General features: G+C 34.8%; 1 protein-coding gene across 6 annotated transcripts in view; it reads left to right on the top strand.

Moving 5' to 3' along the window:
- uggt1 (UDP-glucose glycoprotein glucosyltransferase 1) overlaps positions 1 to 9,930 on the top strand; it is a 55,836-nt gene extending 45,906 nt beyond the window's left edge. For 5 of the 6 annotated variants that reach the window (XM_021480334.3, XM_073917290.1, XM_073917283.1 and 2 more), the window contains 6 exons: positions 2,196 to 2,378; positions 2,953 to 3,113; positions 4,738 to 4,852; positions 5,748 to 5,864; positions 5,963 to 6,128; positions 7,454 to 9,930. In XM_021480334.3, the coding sequence (XP_021336009.3) occupies positions 2,196 to 2,378; positions 2,953 to 3,113; positions 4,738 to 4,852; positions 5,748 to 5,864; positions 5,963 to 6,128; positions 7,454 to 7,479 (768 nt within the window). In that variant the 3' untranslated portion in view covers positions 7,480 to 9,930. 6 annotated transcript variants of the gene reach the window in all.
- The last annotated feature ends 15,735 nt before the right edge of the window (positions 9,931 to 25,665 follow it).

Raw genomic sequence — 25,665 nt, 5'->3', positions numbered from 1 at the left:
ACCCTCCTATGCTCAGGCATTCTATGAAATTAATAGGAAATTGTATGATTTTAATGAGAAAACATCTCCTAACAAGGCGCTCGCTTGGATTTGAAGCCTAAACTTGTCCTAAATATGAATACTTATTTATTTGGGATCAGGACGCTGTTTTGCTATCAATAAAAAAGCTTAATATGGAGAAGAGGATCTAGCAGAACAAAAATAACATGTTCTTTGTTAACAGCAGGTGGCAGTAACACACTATTTTATTTGCGATGCTCCTTTAAATGGAAACCAGCTGTTGTCAGATGTTAAAAACATCATTGGAGGAGACCGCTGCTTTTATGGCAACTACGCAAATATGTTGATGGGTTTCTTTAGGAAATCTATATAAAGATGTTGTACACACACGAAAAAATGTCAAATAAAGTTTTATTGACACAAATTTAAGCACATTCATGATTCTATTCATCGCATCTCAATGAATAGAAATTGTGTATGCATACTTAAAACCTAGCTTCTTCTGATGTTTATTAAGGGTTTGTTAAAATTAGGTGTTTGATTAGCCAAGTACGTTACATATTAAGCAAATTCCTATGATGCCAATACAATTTAAACAATGTTAGGGTAAATTAATGTATGCAATTTTATTTGTGCATGTATAGCACTGCAATATATGGCCTGTTTTTTTTTTTTTTTACTTTCCCCCCCATGTATAAATGCCAGGCAGTTTTGTTATAGGAGTACTTTATATATTACAGTATTTTATCATTTTATGAACTGATCATATTTCAGCTGTTAATACTCATTTTAAAGAAAAAGAGAAGTTAAATTTGCACATAAATGGCAAAATAAGCCTGAAGAGAATCTGAACAGATTTGCCTCATCCTTACTGAACTTCATGTCCGATTTATAACTGTACACTGACTAATTTTTAAAGCGGAGTGAGTAATGCCTGTAGCGCAGACGTTTGAACTCTCTGTCGGTAGGGCACAGTAAGATGGCGGATCAAACGCTTCCGGTGGCTTCACTGCCTCTTGGCAGTTTAGAATGCAAAGAGCAATCCAGTCATTCTATACAGATCAGTGGTTGGAATTAAACTGCAGAGCTACGGCCATCCAGCAACTGAGTTTGACACCTTAAATGAAATTCTATAACACAGTTTTATTGTTTCATGCATTTTTTAAGATTTCTATTATAGGAAAGCTGTGTTTTGTGCTTCTGTTTCTTTTTCAATGTCACATGATCATTTAGAAAAACATACCAATATGTTGATTTTGCTGCAGATGTAGGATATATTGTTTTTTATTATCATTTGAGAAAATAACTGTTTGAACAAATGTCTTTACTACTGTCACTTTTGAATAATTTAATCCATCATTGCTGAAGAAAAGTTCTAAATTATTATTTATGGACCAAGCACCGGTGGTGTGTAGGCCCTATTGGAATTGCACAGTTTCTTCTTTTTCTTCTTCTTTCCCTTCCTCCTTCTCTAGAATGAATTACATTTTTTGAGGGTCTAAACATGCTCAAAAACTCACAAAACTTTGCACACTTGCCAGAACTGGCGAAAATTTACATTTGTTATAGGTTTCGGAAGTGAGTGTGGCAAAATGGCTTAACAGCGCCACCCATACCCTTTTGACGATCTAGTCCCCAGGCTTTAGTGTAAAAATATGTTTGTGTAAAAATGAAAAGATCTATTATTTGGATCTGTGCTTACATAAAATAAATGGTAATTAATGGTTTGTTTATATTTTAAAAATAAATTATTTAGACCAAAAGTGTCCAAACTTGGTCCTTGAGGGCTGGTGTCCTGAAATGAGTTCCAACTTGCTTCAACACACCTGCAAGGATGCTTCTAGAAAGCCTAGAAAGAGCTTGATTAGTGTCTGATTGGGGTTGGAATTAAACTTTGCCGGACACCGGCCCTCCAGGACAGAGTTTGAACACCCCTGGTTTAAAACGTTTTAGTTAATAAATTATAAAGATTAGAAATCATATTTACAATTGCATTTTGATCCATAAACACTATTTAAAAAAAAAAAAAATTATCGTTTTGGTGCTAATGAGCCTGAAAAGATGTTTGCTGTATTAATTATTTTTATACTGAATGACATTTTAGTAGGCATCTTCTGTATATCGGAGTAAAAATGTGTGAAAGTCATTATCTATTTTTCTGTAAATATGCATTATATCTTATATATTTGTTGCAGGAATTCATTCCATATATGGCAGAGAAGTATGGTTTCCAGTATGAGTTGGTGCAGTATAAATGGCCACGTTGGCTTCACCAGCAGACAGAAAAGCAAAGGATCATTTGGGGCTATAAGATTCTGTTCCTCGACGTGCTCTTCCCGCTGGCTGTGGACAAGTTCCTCTTTGTGGATGCGGATCAGGTACAATAACTGAGCTGTGCAGTTGTGTGGCATGAACTCTTGTCTCCGGAGTGCAATAAGCACCAATCTGCCCTTGTGAGATTTATTTTCAGAAGTTGTATGTACAGACAAATCACCCCATTTGCAGTCACTGGAAGTGCACAGCAGTTGTTTGTTACACAAACCAGAGAAACATTATGCATAGAATGATACACTGCTGCCACCTTTGGGTAAAGGAAAATACAGTTTGAGGATAAACGTTGAAAGTATCAATAAATAAAAGTATTACCGACCTATCATATCTTGATCTATTAAATGAAGAACACAAAAGAAGCTATTTTGAATAATGTAACTATGCATTAACATGCATAGTTACATTTTGGTATTCATTGTATACTGGATTCCAACATTTATCAAAATATCTTTTTTTGTGCATGTTTATCAGATATTAAAAAAACTCAAATTTGTTCCGAGCAAATATATGGAGAGTTCTGTAAATGATAGAATTGACTTGTCTGGATGTATTATAACTGCTGTTTTGTTTTTGAATTGATTGAATGAGGTTTGATGAATGTTATTCTGCTTGGTCCTGCAGATAGTTCGCACAGACCTGAAGGAGCTGCGAGATTTTGACCTAGAAGGGGCGCCTTATGGTTACACACCTTTCTGCGAGAGCCGAAGAGAAATGGACGGATATCGTTTTTGGAAGTCTGGATACTGGGCCAGTCATTTGGCCGGACGTAAATACCACATCAGGTAAGATGGCTTTTGTAAGGTATTTTCATTCACCTTAATATTTATTTGTATTTTCAGACCAGTTTTATTTTACAGAACTTGATCTACATTAATCACTATGTCACATGTTCTTTTTAGTTAGGTTTGCCTTTGCACAGCAACGTTTCAAAGCTTATTATGTGTTTATGCAAGTCATACAAATAGGTCTGATCTGGTCTGATATTAATGGTAAATGTGTTCAAGTGTGAAAAGAGCAGTTTAGACCTTATTAACTTAAGGATGAATGAAAAGTAATATTTAGATTAATCAAATTAGACATTTCTCTAGGCATCTGCTACGTTTTTACCTACAGCAATATCGTAATTCTTGTGTTAGCAGTGTGAGTTGATATAATCAAACATACCACATTTTTAAAAAACAAAACAAAACCAAAAATCACATGTTGCTTGTGCAAAAGTATTTCATGGTTGAAGTTATGAAGGAAAAAATACATTAGAAATATACATACTGGTTATTGGCATGAAATAGTGCAGTTCTTAGAGTAATCCAAATGTGATTTCAACAAAGTTTATAATTAAGTTTTTCATTTTAGTTAGATTTAGACACAATATTGTCTTTTTTTCTGTCACCAAAAAGTTGTAAACAAAGATTGAGTGGAACATTTGTGTTTCAGAGCAATACTGTAGGTCAGGGATCACCAAACTTGGTGATCCTGCAGATTTTAGCTCCAACCCTAATCAAACACACCTGAACAAGCTAATCAAGGTCTTACTAGGTATACTTGAAACACCCAGGCAGTTGTTTTGAGGCAAGTTGGAGCTAAACCCTGAAGGGCACTGGACCTCCAGGAACGAGTTTGGTGACCCCTGCTGTAGGTGTTTCTGAATGTTTAATATAAATCAATGATTTATGCACTATTTATTAAGGCAGTCGCTATTTCTAAATCAGCTGTTTATAATAAAAGATTTACGTGACTCAATATGATATGGACTATTAGCAACGTTTGGAAAAAAAAAAAAACCATCCTTAAAACTAAGGACAGGTGTGACTGAGATGGATTCTGAGTGAGAGTTCAAATCAAGACTGTGATTGTTTACAGGTCCTGTGGAATTAAAATAAAACTTTTCAGATGTTAGATGTTTATCTTAAAGTTATCTATTAGCTAGTGTGCTACAAAACTGTGACAAAATTCAGGATTAGAAAATATAAAGCTGAAATAAACATCCAAAGCTTGCAGTTTGTCATTTCTGCTTAAATGGACCATTTTTTTCATGTCACCTCATGCTTCAGTTTCTCATCAAATCTTGACCAATTAAATGCTCTGTAGAATCTCACATGCCCTGCCCACTTCAAGATGCTTTTCATTTGCTTCGAAACACTGTTGACTGTGTTTTTCAAAGGGGAGGGGCTACTCTATGCTCCATTGATTAATTATGCAGCTTTACTGTGAAAACATACTAAATGACGATGCATGCCAAACAACCTAGTTTTGACTTTTTTTTTATATTTTTCAGTAGTATAATTTGATAGGCCAGATATTTGTCTTCTGTAGAAATAAAACGTATGTATTATCACAAAGCTGCTCTATAATAGTCTGTTTTATTAATTGCTTTATAAATAATTCTTCATTTGATCTGCTTCTCAGTGCTCTGTATGTGGTCGATCTGAAGAAGTTCAGGAAGATTGCAGCTGGAGACCGACTGAGAGGCCAGTACCAGGGTCTGAGTCAAGACCCCAACAGTCTGTCTAATCTGGACCAGGTTAGATCTTCTGTCCTACTGTAAATTGTTCTTCTTTGTCAAACTTTATCAGTGAGAAATGCGACCCTGGCCCTGTTACCATGTGTTTTGGTCAATCTGAGAATGTTTAGATGCCTCTTTTTTTGTCTCTTTTGGTGCCTCTTTTTTTCATTTACTTTTGATGTAATAATGTAAATTAAACTTAATTTTACATAAGGCATGCTCCAAAAATAACCCATTCCTTTCAAAACAATATTTTCAGTGCTAAATATACTGAGAAACTATTAAAGCATCTAAATTAATTAAATAAAGAGTAAATAATATTTTTTATTAACTTTCATTGACTTTTTTGCAAAATAATGTAAATGCACAACCAAAAACATGACTATGATATTTAATTAAAACATACATTTAGAATTAATCTTAATGTTCAGTAATGTAAGTTGAAATATTGAAATTATTTTATTGTTTTATTAGTTCTTAATACTGCATTTATACCAATTTAGCATCTTTGTATCCTTTGTATTGTACTGTAGCATCTAAAATCATTTAACAAATGTTATAGTACATTGAAAGTGTCCTTATACAAATAAAGTTGTCAATTTTTTGCATAGGATGAGGTGTTTATCACACAATAAGGCCAATCAGAATGCTCCCTTTATTCTAAATACTGAATCTGTACAGTCCTCTGTTTTTGTAAAAGCATTTTAACTATCAAGCATGTTTAATTTGATTGCATTGGCTTTAATTCTGTGAGAAACTTATTTTATTAAATTTATTATTTTATTATAAGCCTAATATAATTTAAATCTGTAGTATACAGAAACAAACAAATAAACAAACACTTGATGAAACACTGGGCTCATCATCTGGACTTTCCATTGATGTTTTTTTTTTTTTTTTTTTCCAATCTCAGGATTTGCCCAACAACATGATCCACCAAGTGCCAATTAAGTCACTTCCTCAGGAATGGCTTTGGTGTGAAACCTGGTGTGATGATGCGTCTAAAAAGAAAGCCAAAACTATAGATCTGGTAGGTCCATTGCTTTCTACATAACAGTAAAAAAAAAAAAAACTACTAAAAAGGATTGTGTTTTTACGATTGCTTTGATTTATTTATTTTTTCCTCAGTGCAATAACCCACAGACAAAAGAGCCGAAGCTGCAGGCTGCTGTACGTATAGTAGGTGAGTGGAGCGACTATGACCAGGAGATAAAGAGAATCTACAACAACTTCCTGGATGAGAAAGAAAGAGGCACCTTAGAAGGCTATCAGTCAACAGACAGAAAACACCCAGGTGAGATCAGTCTGTGTTTTTGTTTGTCATATTTTGTGGAAAACACTGAATGTCACTGAATGTTTTATTCTGTTAAATGGCACTTTCTGTAATTTAGGGGTCAAATGTATTATACATGTTGTTTGACCTCCTCACAATGTAAAGAAAAATGATAAAATCATGTTTATTTTTGTGTTGTGTTTCATGTGCTGTGTTGTGTTATTTTTTTTCTTTTATTTAAAATATTTTATTAGTTTACTAGCTATTTTGCTTTCTTGTTTCTGTTCCTAACTTTTTAAATAAATAATTTAAGTAAAATTTAAATTAAACATTAGCATAAAAATACACATTGTAGAATTGACTTTGTATTTACATTTTGATTTGAAATAATATTGTCTATAACAAATGTCGTAAATGTCGTTTCTTAATTATAATGCATTTATTTAAAATATACATGATACTGACCCCAGATTTATATATTTAACATATTATGTTTACAATTAATTCAATTTAAAAAAAAATATGTTTATTGTTTTTTGCATAGGAAAATAAACAATAACATAAACAGAACAAGCAAAAAATAAAATAAAAAAAAAAAGAGTACAAAGCCCATTTCACAATACACAAACAGTCAGACACACCATTATACAATATCAACAATTAATTAATCGTTTATCTAAACAGGGTGTCCGCAGGGTCTTAATGTCTTAATTTTAGGCCTTAAAAAGGAATAAATTCTCCGAAATATTGTCTTGTAGGTCTTAAATAATTTTAAATGGCTCTTGATTTTCCTTTATGTAAAGCTACCCAATTGATCCAACACACATCCAATCACCAGCAATACATCTCAATAAAACTTTTAGCAAAATTATAAAATATAAAATTATATATTAACATTCTGTTGTGCGTACATTTCGTTTTTAAAGAGTTTTTTAAGCTATGTTGAAAAAAATATATATATGTATACAATTATGGTCTGCTTGTTTTGACGCATTATTTAAAATATGTGGCTATGAAATAACTAATTAGAATTAGTTAGGTTTTTTTTTTTTTGATGGGGCAAGTATTTATTTATTTTTTTTTCTCCTGGGCGATTAAAAAATCCTTTGTGTTTAACCCTACTGTATACAAGTCTAAAATTTCATTCTTCGTAGTTTAAAATGGGTCTTAAATTTGACTTGGTGAAATTTACAGAAATCCTGCTAAACAAACACATAAATTTCTTGTAAAAACTGTAATAACCTCAAAAGTTTACTCATTATCACAGAAAGTGTCAAGAAACATCTTCTGATTCTTGAGTTAATTCGAGTGTGTTTCTGCTCTTCCTCGTTCTTTCTCTCTGTCAGGTGGTGATACACACTCAGAGCTCTGAGCTGAGGCACTGCAACTGAAGAACAGGGGACTCTGTTCAAAGAGTCGTCTCTTTTTCAACCTTTTTAAAACCAAGCCTATCCTCCAGGAATGGGTTGACATTCGTGCTGAACTTGACTTGAACAGAATTCATGCAAAATTCCTGCGCTTGTACCTGAGGTTTTTGAGGAAATCACACAGACAGACAAAAGCTCCTCTTTCTAGGTAATTTTAATATTGAACCTCAGATAAAGATGCAATAAAAAACAAACAAACAAAAAACAGTTTCACTAGAGCAGAAAGACTGCAGTCGTACAGTAGGGAATGATTTAATTAAACAAAAAACTGCATGTGCTCAATTTTATTAATAAAACCGATTCCATAAACATTTCTTTTTTACTGTAACATCAGGCAAAGACTCATTTTCATGAAAATGATTAGTAAATCATGAAATTTGAGTTGCAGAATGTTTTTTTTAAGGCCACTCATGCTAATGAAAAAAATTAATGTCCTAACAGTTGGACTTAAAAGCACAGATCATTTCCTTTGACGAATCACAGTCCAGTTAAAGACTTGCTTTAAATGATGTTTTTGATAAACAAGTCAGTGCTAGCCTGGAAAGGTTTTGAATTGTTTTTCATACTATGTAGTTTCACAAAATGTGTAAAATCGAATTGCTCATCAAAAGTCTTTGAACTCAGGAACAAGTCGTCAGTTGATTTAGTCGTAGCTAAAGATTTAGTTTTGTTAACTTCACAGGAGGGAACTATAATTTGCTGAAAATTTTCTCTGGGCAACGAAAAGCTTGTCGCATCATAATGTTGGTTTGTACGCTGCAAAAAAAAAGTGTTTCTAACGTTCTAGTCCAAATATTTAAAGGTTCTTAAATCAAGAAGCATTTCCTGCACAAGTAAAATAAAATATGGTTTGGTTTTCATAAATACTTGGTCAAAATTGAATGAGTTTTTCCTTTAAACAACCTAAATAATGTTGGTGGGGCAAGTAAAATAATATGAATTCAAAAATAATATATATTTTTTTAATTATTTAGCGCTCCTAAAAGAACACTCATTCAATTTGTACCAATTATTTTTTTTAAAAACAAGCCATATATTTTTTTTTATTTTTTATTTATTTATTTTTTCTTACTTGTAAACTACTTTATTTAGATTTTTTTTTTTCTCTTCCTGATTTGGGACTACAAATAAAACAAAAACTCTAAGTGTTTTTTTTTTTTTTTTTTTTTTTTTTTACAGTGCACAGTAGTTACACTTTAAAATGATTTATAGTAGCAGCACCCGCTTTGAATGTTAACACTCGACTGAATGGCCGTTATCAGTGGTTATCAACTGATAGATATGGGCCAGTAGGTTACAATTCATCCACATGGTTAATCAGCTATACTTGTACTTAAAACTCCAGATCTGTTTTTACAGTACATGTTACGGTTGGGTGTAGTGTTGAAGTAAGGGTAAAAGTTAATAATTAAATACAATTAATGGGAAATTTACTAAATAATATACATGATTATCGTGGTTAATCAGCTATGCTAATAGAGAAGACGCCAGATCCAGATCTGTTTTTACATTACTGTGACGGTTGGGTTTAGTGTTGGTGTAGGGGTAAAATACAAATTGATGGGAAATTTAGAAAACAATATAAATAATTTTGGCTGGAATAAGTTAACTTCCAGCCACAGCAGTATGTGATCTATAGCTGATTAACCATGAGGATGGATGAAAACAGCCTTCTGAGCCTACTAGTAGGTGCAAAAGGCCCCTATTCGCCAATATCTATCAACTGTTAATCACTGATAACACCCATTCAATCAAGTGATAACATTCGAATTGGCTAATAGCATTCAGTTAATAAAACTCAAAAGTCAACTCTAAAGTCAGTAGTCCCTACAGGATTGAAATCATGTCTATTGAGTATTATGAGGGCAAAGGGTGAAAAAAAATACTTTTTAGCAGATATTGCTTACAGGTTTACAGGTTGTTGGAATTGTTTTTTGTTCGTTTTAATGTCACTCAACTCAAAGATGTGGTGATCTTGTCTGATTATCACCTATGCTTATTACAATTCATTTCTGTGGTATTGCTCTTTAAGGTTTTGAGAATGGCCTCTGTTGACCACTATATGTTGGTTTATAATCCATGAAATTAGATTTAAGTAATACGGATGTGTTGCATCTTGAGCGATTAGCTGGAAAAATCACCTGGCAATAGAGCCCAGCGTTTCAGTAATATCAGATTTTAAATGGAAAATTGGGTTTGCGCAGTGCCTTGTGCTTTATTCTGTTTGAGAGGTACATTGCAGTCTTGTGGTTTGTCTACTCTCTGCTGTTTTTTATGGAGTATATTCAATATGGGGAAGATGAACTGATTTAGTCAATGCTATGATACTTTGGAATATACTGTAAGAGTAATTGTGGGATGACAATATTTTGTAATAAAAGATGTACCAAATGGTAGCATGTTTGTTTATTTATTTATTTATTGTAAATTACCCATTTTAAGTTTGGTTCTACATATAATTTGAGCCAAAGAAGCAATTTTTAAAGTGTTTAACCCACGTTCCTAGAGGACCATCAACACTGCATGTATCTCCTTTGTCTGTGACACCCATTACACATCTTTCAGTCTTTGCAAATGAGCTAATGATCTGAATCAGGAGTGTTTGGTTAAGGAGACATGGAAATGTGCAGAACTAGTTTGTATCTGGGAACATGGTTGAGAAAAACTGGTTTAGCCAATGGCAAAAATTAAGACTATCAAACATTTAATTATTATTTTTTTGACGTGGAAAAATAATATATACGAAAATATATACAAATAATATATAAACACGACACATATATACACATAATATATAATAATATATACACACAAAAAAAACAATAAATACACACATGCATATGTACATGTGTGTTTCAAGCTTATTTGTTAAAAATATTCATGATTACATGAAATAATTAAGGATGACTCTGCAGCCTGAAAATAATCATTAATTGTCATTGTAAATCTCTATGGTCTGCCGCAATCCTTTATACCACTATAGATTTTACCCATTTTTCAGCAAGTTCATTCATTCTTTCATTTTCTTTTTGGCTTAGTCCCTTTATTAATTAGGGGTCGTAAAAGTTGAATGAACCGCCAACTTATCCAGCTTATATTTTACGCAGCTGATGCCCTTCCAGCCACAGCCCAACTCTGGGAAACACACACTCGCAGCTTATTCAATTTACCTATACCCCATGTCTTTGGATTGAGGGGAAAACCGGAGCACCCGGAGGAAACCCATGCAAACACAGGGAGAACATGCAAACTACACACAGAAACACCAACTGACCCAGTCGGGGTTCGAACCAGCAACCTTCTTGCTGTGAGGTGATTGTGCTACCGATTGTGCCACTGTGCCGCCCCTTTTCAGCAAGTTGTTTAAAATAATTCAATTTTTTTTAATTCTGGTTAAATAAAATGTAACAATGTCACTGAATCATGAAACATTTTCAACTACATTTTTACAAAAGTTGAAAACATTTTATTTGCATTTACTATGCATTTTAGATGTAGATTTTTTGTGTTATTATTTTTTCTAGACATCAAATTGGAACAACTCACCTTTGACCATTCGAGTAATTATTACAATTGTTTAAAGATTATTAAAAGTATTTTTGTAGCTGTAGATAAAAAATAAAAACTAAAAAAAACACTCAATGTAATGCATTATTATACCAGGTGATGGCAGCACAATCCAATAGTAAAACTGTACATTTCTGTACATGTGTAGATGCACATAATATCTATTTTAGAGCAAAAGAAAAACACTTTTTTTTTTGCATTAACAGGTGTGAACAAAAAGATGAGATAAATGTTTAAGTCATCAATCTTTTTTTTTTCATATTACTGATGTCCAATATAACATTTATGTCAGTATAGGCTATAATATAAGGCTTGCAATTTACATTTCAACTATCTAGTTGTGTAGACAAATTAAAGCCCATTTTCCCTTAATGATGAAGTCAATTAAATATCTCAAACCCTCATTCATCCACAACAAATGTCTCCTTGACTCTGATCAATGCGGTTTAATGAATTGTGAAGGGTTATGCAGCTGGTTTGATTTGACACAAACAACAAAGTAATGAATCAATTCTGTAAATTACAGGTTGTAGCCTACCCCTAACTAAACAGGAGTTGCGTTTCATGCAGGCTTATATGGAAAGGATGGACTGATTTAACAAAGCTACAGATGACTTCACTATTAAAACATGAAAGCTATAGGTGACCTATTATTTAAAAGTGGATGTTGCGTTATTTCTCTAAAGCTTGTGAAAAAAAAAGAAAAAACAAACAAAAAAAACATAGCATACGTTAATAATTTATTCATTTTCTTTTCGGCTTAGTCCCTTAATAATCTTTTTTAATAAATCCCTTTAAAAACTTATCCTGCACATGCTTTCTGTGTACCACTAGAAGGAAGCCTGCGGACCACAGTTTGAGAACCACTGCTTTAGACTATTCTTGAGAATGAGAGCATTTTTCTTTATATTTAATAAACCTATGTTTCAAAACATGCTTTTAATCTATTGTTGTTTGAAATATGTACAAGGATTTATCACATTGTTGTTTTTAACATGCAGCATAATCGAAATAATGTTTGAAGAATAATGTACAGTTAAAAACTCGTATGTTATCACCACGATAGCTGTCAAGTGGAAGGGCAGGAAGCAGGTAGGTAAAATGTTCTCATATTTGCTAAAAAAAGATTTGCATATATAATTGTTCCTCAACTTGGCTGAGTGTAATAGTTCTTATATTTCCAGATATCATAAAAAAAGAAGATGGCAATTCAAGAACCGATGATGAATGTAAACCACAATATGAAAGACGGATTGGGTAAAGTCACTGTAAGTGCCACAACCTGCAGTCAGGTGAGTGTAATGCTCGTATAAAGGGAGCTGATGAGGGAGTGTGTGCTATTAGAAGTCAGGCCACAGCGATTGGGTGATTCTGGATGGTGGCTAGGATATCTAAGATTGTAATTATTTTTAAATGAATTAAGTATTGTGTCAAATAGTGACACTAAAGTCTTTTAAAATGTTCTATATTATTTGTATTCCACAAAAAGAAAAAAATATTTAAAAAAATGTACAGTCATAAAAAATACTGAAATGTTTCTTGAACACCAAATCAGTATATTAGATAGATTTCCCAAGGATCATGTGACTCTTTTCTAGCATTGGACCAAAACAATCTACATATTAAATGATTATAAAATAATACCTTAATGTTTTTTTTTTTAGTTGTAAATTGAGTACAATCATACAACATTTCAAGGTACGTTCGAGTCTCAATATGTGACCTCAAGTGACATACAATTTACGTACATTTTTGTCAGCTGTACTAACTGTACATAGTACTCAATTTTTTTTTAATTATAGAAAAAAAAAGCATAAAAAAGAAAATAATACAAATTAAACAACACATCCAGAGTGAGACCACATTTCATTATATTATTTCTTCCAGAATAATCTCAAATGACCGTCTTCATTATACACATGGGGTTAACACACAATATAATATGAATATAACCATATACGTATACACACATTAGCATATATTTATATATCAGTTAAGCATCTTCTATTTGATTAGCAACAAAATTAGGTCTTCTAATACATCCTTCTTTTAATTAACTACAGAAGGGATTTTTTTTCCGATCTCAATAAGTTGCATCTGTCCAATTATTTAATGTTGGTAACTCTTGCTGTTGCAATTTGCTTGTGATTTGCTTTTTTACTGGCAGCCATGAGAGTACACTTCAGTTATTTATTGTCTGCCTTTACTGTATCTGGATTTACACAGCCAATCTATAACAACTTGCTTTCAAGAGGCATATCTCTTTCAAATTTTTGTTTAAGAGCCTCCTGTATTTCTTTTCAATATTTTTGAATATACAGTTAAAGTCAGAATTATAAGCCCCCTTGAATTATTAGCCCCCGTTTCCTTTTTTTTTTCTTCAATTTCTGTTTAACAGAGGTTGTTTTATTTTTTTAACTCATTTCTAAACGTAATAGTTTTAATTTATTAACTCATTCTAATAACTGATTTATTTTATCTTTGCTAAAATTATATTAAACTAGTACTAGTAAATTATATTTGACTTGATACTTTTCAAAACACTTCTATACTGCTTAAAGTGACATTTAAAGTCTTAACTAGGTTAATTAGGTTAACTAGGCAGGATAGGGTAATTAGGTAAGTTATTGTATAATGATGGTTTGATCTGTAGACTATCGGGAAAAAAAATAGCTTAAAGGGGCTAATAATATTGACCTTAAATTCTAAGGAGCAGTGATAGTCTTCACACTTTTAAATCCTGTCTGAACACCCATCTTTTTAAGCAGGCTTTTCTTTAACTATTTTTTATCATGTTTTTTATTATGTTCTTTTATATTCGCTATTGTGTTTTAATGTGTTTGGTCAATGATTGTTTTAGTATTATTTAATTTGTTTTAGCATGGCTGTTGATGCTTATTGTAAGGCGGTTTTTAATAAAATTAAAAGCTGCTTTTATTTATTCTAGTCAAAATAAAACAAATAAGACTTTCTCTAGAAGAAAAAATATTAGCAGACATACTGTGACGATTTCATTGCTTGCATCATTTTGGAAAATTTAGAACTTTGGAAAAATTGAAACGGGGGCTAATAATTCTGACTTCAACTGTACATACATTTACAAAATATACGATAACGGTTTGCTTCGTTACATCCACAATCATGCCAACATTTTGGAGACTTGTTGGTATATTTGGTTGTTAGTGCTTGGGTGTTGAAATATCTAATAAGGTTTTTCCACCTGTTTAACTCAGGGGTCACCAATCTCAGTCTTGGAGGGCCGGTGTCCCTGCAGGGTTTAGCTCCAACTTGCCTTAACACACATGCCTGGATGTTTCAAGTATACCTAGTAACAACTTGATTAGTTAGTTCAGGTGTGTTTGATTAGGGTTGGGGCTAAAATCTGCTGGACACCGGCCCTCCATGAACAAGTTTGGTGATCCCTGGTTTAACTGTTCTTTGCAGTTTAATGAACTTGTTGATATTTATTGTAAATTTCCCATATATTTCACCACTCTTCATCAGTGAAGGTTATTCCACTTTCTGTCTCCCATTTGTCTTTTATATAATTTGAGGAATGTGTTTTCATACTTCTCAGACTCTTATATATCAGAGAGACTATTTATTTAGTACTTTATACCTGATGTGTGTGTGTTTTTTTTTTTTTTAGATCCATCAATGGATTCTGATTGTCTTTGAGTTTTTCTTTTATTTTCTGATCATAATAATTTTGCACCTGGAGGTATCTATAAAATTACTGGATTTCAAGTAGAAAATTCTCCTTAAGTTACTGGAAGCCTAACATGCCTCCTTTTCAATACCTTATTGTTTTAATGTATTTTAAAATACTTTTCTTGCCTTGCATCACATGACTTTTTAAATACATTTAAACAGTGAGGTATTATTGTATAATAATTTACTATATTGATTGTTTCAATACATTTAATCAAATAAATCTGAGCATTAGTTTAATTTTAGAAAAAAAGAAAAACATTTAAATGTAACCAAGACACATCTTTGAGAGGCCATGTATAGTTGTACATTTCCACATGGCTTCACTTTTTCTAAGTGGAAACAGGTTATTATTGGAGCGATCTAGTGTTACAGTAAGTGTGCCGAGTTTACAGTAATTTCAGTATTAAAATCTCCTGACGAGGGGATAAAGAGTTAATGTTTCTATTTACAGAGAGCGAGAGAAAAAAAGTTTGTCAATATCAATTGAGCAGAGCAGTGGAGCCAGAAAGAGGATCATTTACATGTAGATGATAGTTTTAGCCTGGATCCATTCTTTCTCTCTTTCTCTGTCAGTTCATAGTTCCCATGACAACGCGCATGCCATTTATTTCTGTACATTAGGCGCAGACTGCTCGTCCTCTGCTTTGGCTGCTTTTTTTTTTTCTCTAGACCTCTTTTTTAGGAGGGTGAATTTGCATGTAGATGAGTTTGTGCTGTCTGTCTTTACCACAATCTCTCTCTCTTTCTCTCCCCCTCTTCCCATGGTTTTATCTTTCCTGTCTTTCTTCCCTCCTTTTGTGACCTTTAATCCTTCAGTTTAGTCTCCATCTCATCTGTCTCTCACCGTTACGGCAAGCTGTTTTACCATTTAATTGGTAAACAATATCTGATATCTGTCTATCATTCTACTAGTATCTATTTGTTAGGTCCTAGTATCTTTTCCATATTAGCCTGCTACTACTTATTTATTTACTATACTAGTGCCTATTCTTTAGTTACTAGAACCTTTTTTAAATGGTCATGAAACACATTTTTTGAGATGTTATCAGTCATATGTATGTCTCACGTTGCTAAAAACACTATTAGGACACATATATTTCACAAATAATGGAAATCAGTACTGTGTGCAGTTTTAAACAAATTAGTTTTTCCGGTTTAAAAATAAATGTTATATCTGCATCACAGCCATGTGATTATTGTGTAAATTCCAGCGTGGAATTTGGCTGTCTGTACCAAAAGTGATGTCATTGAGTTTCAGCATTAATTCATGAGAAAGCCCTTGGTTCGAACCAATCAGCTTGCTCTTTTGTGAATGAGATGCCACTTTATTAATATGTATGATATAGCGTTGAAGACTGTTTTTACCTGTTGCAGTGTTCAGAAAGATGCCATATTGTGTTGCCAGCCATAATTAAAACATGTGGAAAAAGTAAGAGAAGAATTATTTGGAGAAATGGGTCGTCAAAAGATTTGTTTCCATTTCCCTGCGATGAAAGCACAGTTCGTGTGAGGACCCAAGAATAAAAATATGTATTTATATAGTTGAACATATGGAAGTGTTTTCATATACGCCTTGAAAAAAATCATCGCATTGCTGGTAGTTGTAACCGGACTCTTCCGCCTTAAAGCTCTGCCCAGGCTGGTTGATTGGCACATCTCATTTGCATTTGATTTATCATGTGGGATGCCAGATTGAGTATTTGATTCATAGTTTGAGCATTTAGTTTGAGCATTTCATTTATCATTTAATCATTACAGGTTTTTGCTGAGTTGATCATGAAAAATAACCATCAAATGCATTTGATTTCTCATATGAGAATTATTTTAGAATTAATTGCAACATAATTTGATGTATTATTTGATAGTTGAGCATTTGATTTATTGTTTGGGTAGTTGTTTTGAGAGTTTGATTTATTATCTGATCTTTATTTTGTGTTTCAAATTTCATTTTAATTTTATTAGGAAAAAATCCAAATGAATGACTGAATGAATGAACAAATATGAAAGTAATGCATACTAAAAAAAAAATAAAAAATTTAATCTAAAAAGTCTAATAACTCAATGACCGATGCCGTATAAATCAATGGCAGAAGTGTTGTCTGTGTGTGTAATTAATGGAGGGTTCATACGGTCATGAAAAACCTGGAAAATTCATAACATTTTGACATGGCATTTTCCAGGCCATAAAAAAAATTGGAAAAACCAAAAACTGACAGCTTTGAACAGAAATGATTGTGATTTGCTGCGAGGGGCATCAGTTCACCGCAAATACAGGGACATTGGAGAATTTTAAAGCTGCAAGATCAGTCAATTCATCAGTGTATTGCTCGTATGTCAGCTCTTAGACAGACCAGCTGATCTTTGCGTCTTTAAACTCCAGTGTCCCTGTGTCTGCGTTTACAGTCTGTAAACATTGTGACAACACTAGTGTAATGTTAGGACGCCGACAACAGAGGTGAAGATCCACATGCAGTTCTTTTAATAATAAAACCTGGTTTATACTACTGCGTCGCATGATCAGCGTGACCCATGATGCCTGCCTTGCGTGTAGCTGTGCAAGCATATACTTCAGCGTGCTGTTTGTGTTGCCCTGCAATAACCCTTTCAAAATGCTAGCTTGCAGTAGGTTTTTATGTACCTCTGTGTGGAGTTTCTTCACAGCTGTTTTGTTTTTTCATCCTTAATGTACAAGTAGTTTAAACTAGCTTATTTTAAGGCAGGAACCGACAAACGTGCAACAACTTTAATCATAAGGTAAACACAAAACAAAACTTTCAATCTGGAAATACTTCACATGACTCGACACTTGTAAACACGCGCTCCAACGGGTTTGCGCTGCGCTGTCTCGCCCACACTCATCAGCACTACCAGCTACATTTTTTGAGAGGTGTGTGTCAGCATCGGCGTCAGCCACGGCAGGGGCAATGTGACAGCATGAAGGCTGCGTCGGACCATACGCATGCGCTTGACGCAGAAGTATGAATCAGCCTTAAGAATAGTCAGACAGGCAGTGGTCAAAATGGGACCAAAACTGAAGCATAAAGGTAATCCAAAATACGTTGTCAACATACAGGCGAAAGGTCAGGATAGGCGTCAAGGAATCAAAACAGTTTAACAAAGCAAAGATCGAAACAATGCAAGACAAACAAGCAAAAGAAGCTTATTAATGTTACACGGGGTAAAACAAGACTCAGCAGTGTATCTGTGTGTGCTGTTTATATGGTTCATGTAATCAGTGTTGAGTAGCTCTTAGCTGTGTGTGTATAATCAATGAAGAACCGGAACAGGTGTGTGTGTGTGGTGCCTGAAAGGAGTTGAAGTTCATATGGTGCCAGAATTCTTGTCTGAGTGAAAGTGAACGTTCTCGAGTGATCTATGAGGGTTAGATCGCTGGTTGTTGTGACAACTAGTATAGACGATGTACTTAACAAGAAATCAATCAATTTAATAAGGTGCATATGGGTTAATGATAAGTATGTTTATAGATAGTTATTATCCACTTTAGAAAATTACTGCAATAAGTACATAGGATGTAATAGATAAAAAACTAATAAGCTACCTTAATTTCTTTATGTTGTCCCAACACAAATCGATTATGTGGAACCCAGCATTTTTTACAGTTCTGATAATAATTTTTACAAAATATGTATTAGTAGTATAAAAATAGATATTGGCATAGTTTAAGAGTAAATGTTGAAATGGCTTGCCATATACCGCCGTGTCGTTTCTCTCTGCTCTCTATGGTCATGGTGATCTTGGTCCACTGAGGCCTCCCAAAAGAGAAAGACATGATGTAGAGGCATCATATTGGACGAGAGAGAGACCGAGACGGACAGAAAGTGGGCAGCCCTCCTGTTGCTGGGGGAGACTCCGTGGCTCCGGAGCCGAAACAGAGGGAGGGAGAGCATGTCTCCTTGTCTCTATCCAGATGGCACTGGTCAGCCGTCCCTTACTCAGTGGGCACATTAAAACAGATCACTGATAGTAATGACCAATACCCACATCTGTTAAGGCACGTCCCTTGTCTGTGTATACGGGCATCCCAATGCCTTCTGCCCTCGCAGTGCTGGCTATGCTTTGATCTTGCTAACGGCTGTCGGTCTGGGCCAGGAGGCTGTCTGTGTGCCGCCTGTACCAGTGTCATCCCCCGGCCCAGCAGGAGAGCAGTTTTTAGTAGCACATTGCCAGCTGGGACTGGGCTTTATCTCCTTTGCTGCTGTGAATTCAGTGAGTTTATTGAGAAATGTTCAACCGCCAATTCTGAGCTCAGACGGCATAATCAGGAGCTAGCCGTTCACCGACTACATGATGTGGCACGTGGAAATGGCTGGAGGTTTCTCAAATTTTCTGATTGGCCTGGGTTATGTTATGTTTTTGTGTGGGTTGGATTGTGCATGTCAGATTGTATCTGTCATTGTGATAAAAGGATAGTTCACCGATGTACATCAAAATGTACTCACCATTTGCTCAAGTGCATTGAAAACTTTCTTCTGATAAAGAATAGAAAACATTTGTTAACTGCCATTAATTTCTATTGTAGGACAAGAAAAATACTATGCACTCAATTTTTTTAAACAACACAGGGGTGGCATGGTGCCTCAGTGGTTAGCACTGTTGCTTCACAGCAAAAAGGTTGCTGGTTCGAGTCCTGGATGGACCAGTTGTCATTTCTGTGTGGAGTTTGCATGTTCTTCCTGTGTTCGCATGGGTTTCCTCTGGAAGCTCCGGTTTTCCCCCAGCCCAAAGACATGCGGTTTAAGTGAATTGGGTAAGCAAATTGACCTTAATGTATGAGTTTGTGTAAATGCGAGTGTTTATAGGTGTTCCTAAAATGTTTAATCCACTTAAATTTTTAAAAGCAATTAAGGTTATAGAGTCAATCTAGGGCTATATACTTGCAACAAAGTTTTGCAAACAAAAAATAAAGTATTGAGCAAAAAATTTTAAAAGATAATGGAAATCTCTAAACATCGCTAAGGGAAAATTAAGTTTTAAGGAATAAAAAATAATTTTGCAAAAAAGAAAAAATGCTGCAATTAAAAAATCAAGTAGAGCAAAAAAATGGATTTTGATTTGCTTTTCATCAACCATGAGTTTGCGATGCTGTTCTCTTTGCACTTCACATTTTTGTGCGTTTCACTTTCTGGCCCTGCTTTGACTACATGACTGAAACTGGCATGTTTGGCATGACTGAAAAGCAAATCAAAACGACTGTTGCAATTGACTTGAGATGTTTTGTAAAGGCAATACTGAAAATAAAAATGTATTTAGTAAATGTATGTATATTTTTAAAAATTGCAAATATTTAATTTTCTTTTGCACTACTTTTTTTTTTTTTCGCAAAACTCCTTAATCCTTAACTCAACTTTCCCTTTTAGATTTTTTGAGATTTGCATAAATTTTTATAATTTTTTGCTCAATACTTTATTTTTTTGTTTGCAAAACTTAATTTTATGTTGCGAGTATTTATAGATTGACTCCATATGAGGTAACTTAATGGATTTGTGTCGGGATTGCATGAAATAATTGTGTGAAATTCATTTGTTGTCTATACAGTAAATACTAGTAAACAAACTGGATGGAGATTACATGTTTTTTTTATGTATATAATTTTTGGTATTTATGGGACTTTAGAACATCAAAGATGGACAACTGGTTCTTTTATGTTATTTAAGGGCATACTCACACTATGTACAGTTGCCTTGAAAGCCAAAGCACGCTTGTCCCTCCTCCCGTCTCCCCCGACGGCCAGCACTCACATTACATTTGGGCCTGGGCACGCTTACGTCATCAATGATGCGCTGTTCAGTAAGCGCTTTCACTCAGCACAGTGGAGATTTCTTTAGTTATGTTGTTTTAGGGTGCTGTCACACCTACACTTTTGTTTCGGAACGTATCTCGTTTGCCCAGTTAGCGCGGTTCGTTTGGCATATGTGAACAGGGCAATCGCGCTCTGTTCCGCGCCAAAGTAATCGCTCCGAGATCGCTTGAATGAGGTGGTCTCGGCTCGATTGAATCGAACCCTTGAGCGGTTCGATTGCAGTGAGAAAGCGATCCGATCCGAGCGCGGTTATATCACTGTATTTTATGGATATGTAATAGGCATACGGCTATATGAAGAGAGAATTATGAGAAGGGCGGGAAGTTTCGCGAGTCTCGGGATGCCAGCAAACGAGTGATGATCTCCCGGTAATCTTGCGTCTCCCTCCCGGTCCTCAAATAGGCATCGTCGCGCACCCTTCTAACCCCTCCCCACCGCATCTCTCCTCAGACACGTCGCGTGCGCACACCCTGTCAATCACCACCAAACCACCACCTCTCCTGACAGTTTAGCGGGACGCTGCAAAATAAACCCTGACACTCTGACCAATGTAGAGAGAGTTTACTCGCACGTGACTTGTTTTAGCTCTTTTGGTCCGATTAGAAACTTTGCAGTGTGAAAGCGAACCACTCCAAGAGCAAAGAGCAACAATGTAACAATTGTAATCTCTGTTTCTGAACAACTGAATCGATTCACAGGTGTAAAAGCTCCCTTAGTTGTTTGGGATGCAGTGATACACAGTCAAATATTTCCCGAACAGATCAGCCACTTTTGATGCTCATAAACAATCACAAAGTGCAGTGAGGGGTTTGCTTCTTTGTGTTCATTGGACAGTAAAAATGATTATTAAATCCATATGAAACAGTACCGTAAAGGTTACGTCTCGTCTTCAGTTTCTGGCTCTGGCGCACTTTGCACTCACACTACAAGCGTACTGCTCCTGAGCCTTGGTAAACCACACTCTGGCACACCTCTTCCAACCGGGCCAGGGCCGACCAAGTGAATCGTGCCTGACCCCAATTCAGAGCACTCACACTTCTCAAACAATCCGGGAAACGGGCCTAGGCATGATTCGGATAGCATAGTGTGAGTAGGCCCTAAAGGGTCACGAATGTTCCTTTCATGATGACATTTTACATGTTATAGCACATAATTCGGCAAAAATCATTGCATCATTGCCATGTTATTCACATTTCCTCTGGAGTTTCATGTCCTTTTGGGTGTTTCATTCTTAATTTGTCAACTTTAACTGCACTTTGGCACTTCCACATATATTTATGATCATTCTGCGCATGCCCCCTGTGATAAACAAGATATTGGATGTGAGGAATTGCTGAAGAGTAATGTTTTAATGGAATTTGGTGATATGCACACTGAATGTAAAAAAAAACCCTCTGCATTTCTTGGTAGATGCAGAGACTCGGTAGGTGCCAACAAAAATGTCAAACAGCCGTCTGTGTATACTGTCACAAAATACACCAGTAATCATATTCTGTGAAAATACTACACAACGGTAATAGTTTGATTGAAGTGTTTACATTTTTACATTCGGAGAGCAGCATTTACAGCAGATCTTTCAGTCCATAATATTGTTGGTAACTAAATCATTTTTATGTCTTTAACTGAACGAGTGCTTCTGACGATACTAACTAACTTTGCCATCTGATTAAACGTGAACAAAGAACATTGATTACACATAGGACAATCAACACGAACTGGAACCACGTCTTTTTAAAAAGGAGATGAGCGGCAAATCTGAATTTCACCATTTACATTGCTAAAAGCTCGCGGGTAAAAAGATGTTCCTTACAAACATGTTGTTGTCCCGTGTTAGCAGACCACTGTACTCCACAAATGTGGGCCCACAGGTGAGTGGTGTCCTCATCCCAGAAAAATAGAAAACAAAATCTTCATTGCGACATTTATAAACGCAACATTGACGACCCATGTCACCGAATAATTTTTTTTCTTACACTTGTTTTAATTATAGTTGGCAACACAACGTGGCGAATCTCTCTGCCATCTGAACACTATAACAGTGCTATATTGAAGCTATATCATGCACATTAATGAAGTTGCACCTCTTTCAAGATTTCAAGATTTTGCACCTTTCTTTTCAAGAGCTCACTGATTGGTCCGAACCAAGGTCTTCCTCATGAATTAATAATGAAAACTCAAAGACGTCACTTTGTACCGGCCGGTATATACAGCCAATCTCTATGCTGGATTTTACACAATGATGGCATGGCTGTGATGTAGCTTCAAATGTGAATGAATGAATTTGCTCAAAATAATGCAAAAAATTTTGTGTTTTGGTGTTTTGTGACCCTTTGAAAAAAACTAAAGTTTTCATTATCTACATTGATTTGTAAAACAGTTGCCAAATAAAACAAGTGTTGAAGTAAGCTTACTATTTGAAACAAGCATAAATAAATGCTTGCACATAAATTGGCTAAACTTTAAATATAAATGAAGCTTAAAAATAATAAATAAATGAATGTTATATAAATATGGTAAATAAATCTAAAAATATTGCATAATATCCAAATAGGGAGTTTAGGGTATTGGCCACGAACCTGCAAATGCTGGGTTTCACTGAATTCCTTCATGTTGTCCCAACACAAATTCATTAAGTTAACTGTTAATTGTTTTTGCAAATTTAAGTGGATTCAACATAAGACAATTAGGTTGTCTTAAAAGAACTTATAGAATAGTTCTGTTTCAACTCATTTTAAATGCGTAGTCTGAACAAGCAGCAATAGTAATACATTTTTTGAGTGTGTATTGTATTTGTTATTGCTTTTTTTGTAAGTTTTAATCTAACTACAATAGTTCCTACATCTTGCCTGAATGTAGCATATTCCCAGTGTCAGATACGGCAGTTAAGGGAACGAGCTGTCATGCTGCTATAAAGAGCCCTTCTTTAGCTGTTGACTGCCCATTGTGCCAAATCTTGAGCAGCAAAAGGTGTCATCTGATTGTCTTTCATGCCATGACTGTCCTGACCCAGGCCTCCTGCTGAGTCTCTCATCCATACAGGAGCCTCGACCTCTGTTTCTAGCCTTCATCTTCTAGCAGGGCAGGTCAGCAGGTGATGGTCCACCCTTTCTGCACTCCTCCATGACCTTTATGTCATTCTCACTCTGGAGTTTGGCTCCGTGTCCCTTTGTAGTCACTTTTCTATAGAGTTTTTACTCGTGGTCAGACTGAAAGACCCCTGCTGAAGGTTTTTTTTTTTTTTTTCTTTATAATAAGAGCAGCCGGCTCTTTTACAGATAAATCTAATATATGCCTGTCTCAAAGTGTACTGATGCCATTTTTATATATAATGGATGAGCATCAAAACAAAGCTGAGACAGTTGTTTAGCTTTAAGTGAGCCATTGGGTGGCGCTGTTACTCTATATGAGCTACTAATGGCAAACGGAACAAATGGCATGTAAACAAACACTCTAGACTTGAATAATTAATCGCTCTTTAAAATGACTCTTTAGATACAAAGATGAGGGCAGACGAATCAGACATGTTGTTTTTAGTGCACTTTCCTATTTAAAACATTCATTGAATAGCTTTTAGCATTGTTTTCAAATCATTTAATGGCATACATTGACATCTAGACAGGGTGAAGGATGGCTGTGCTGTTTTTAGCAGGTTTTTAAGTGGTAATTCACTCACACATCCACATTTCAGACCTTTCTGAGTCAGTTGTTGGGTTTTGATTTGTCATTTTTCACAATTATATAACATACTTAGCCTACTGGGTTAACAAAGTGATTTGATCATTCAAACCTAATAGGTTGGTGTTCAATGTTGCAGTCTAAATAAGCCTTTGGCTACTTTTAACCACATCACATACTCTGTTCTGTTTAGATCATTACCCTGAGGTCAGCAACAGCAAGTTCACACTAGGAAAGACTATAAATAGTCTATAAATCAACCAGCATTCTCAACTAAGGTTTAGTGATGTGGACATTTTTTAAATATCTTTTTATCATTATTATTTTTCAATATACTGCATATGTATTTTCTCAGTTTTGTATTTGGATTTTGTTGTTTTATATTTTTTTAGCATCTTAATGTTGTCCTATAAAAACATTCATTCATTCATTTTCTTTTTGGCTTAGTCCCTTTATTAATCTGGGGTCGCCACAGCAGAATCAACCGCCAACTGATCCAGCATATGTTTTACGCCATACACACGCCAAACATAGTTCATATTAAAGACTATGAAAACAAAAAGGATAAATGTTTGGTAAGTGCTGGGCACAAAGTGACATGGGATACATTTTAAGGTATTTGCTCAGTTAACCATTGCATGCTCCTAAGGTTTTCACCACAGTGTTGGCAGAAAGACTTATCGAAAAAGTTTGGCAAAATTTGGATGAGAAACACAGGAGAATTTTTTGAATATATATATATATATATTTTAAATAGAAAATTGTTTTAATAGAAAAAAAATATATAATTTTAATACTAATAATGCAAATAAATGCATTGTATAGTAATGGATGATAATGCAAATAAATCCAAGTGTGTTTTTCCAGTAAATAAATAAACATACTCTGCTACATAGAATAAAAAATAAATTGAGCTAAGTACAGAGTAAGTATAGCTACTATTTAAAGTAAACTGGATTTAAATGAATTGTGTGAAATCTGCCTTTATGACAACTAACCATCTGTTTGTTACAACTTGACCCACTGGTAGGATACTGGTAGGATTTTTACTCCTGGCACTTTTGGCAATACTGCACAGAAACCATAGGTTGGGTGATCATACAACCAGGCTTATGTGTTGGTGAAAAATTATGGTTTATCCAACACCATTACTTTGATTATTGTTTGGCCAAAACCAAAAAGTGTTACTTAGTGCCCCACTCTCCTCCTATTATGTGAGGGGTCTGCTGCAGTGGAATCTGAGCTGCATCCAATGCTTTTTAATGCATTCACCTAACCCCACCCCTAACCCAACCACTCACAGTGACACCACAAGCTCCATTGAGTGCATTTTGTCTGACATTGCTTCACTGAG

Source organism: Danio rerio, chromosome 2, assembly GCF_049306965.1.
Source record: "Danio rerio strain Tuebingen ecotype United States chromosome 2, GRCz12tu, whole genome shotgun sequence".
NCBI lineage: Eukaryota > Metazoa > Chordata > Actinopteri > Cypriniformes > Danionidae > Danio > Danio rerio.
This window is presented reverse-complemented; position numbering and strand designations above follow the sequence as displayed.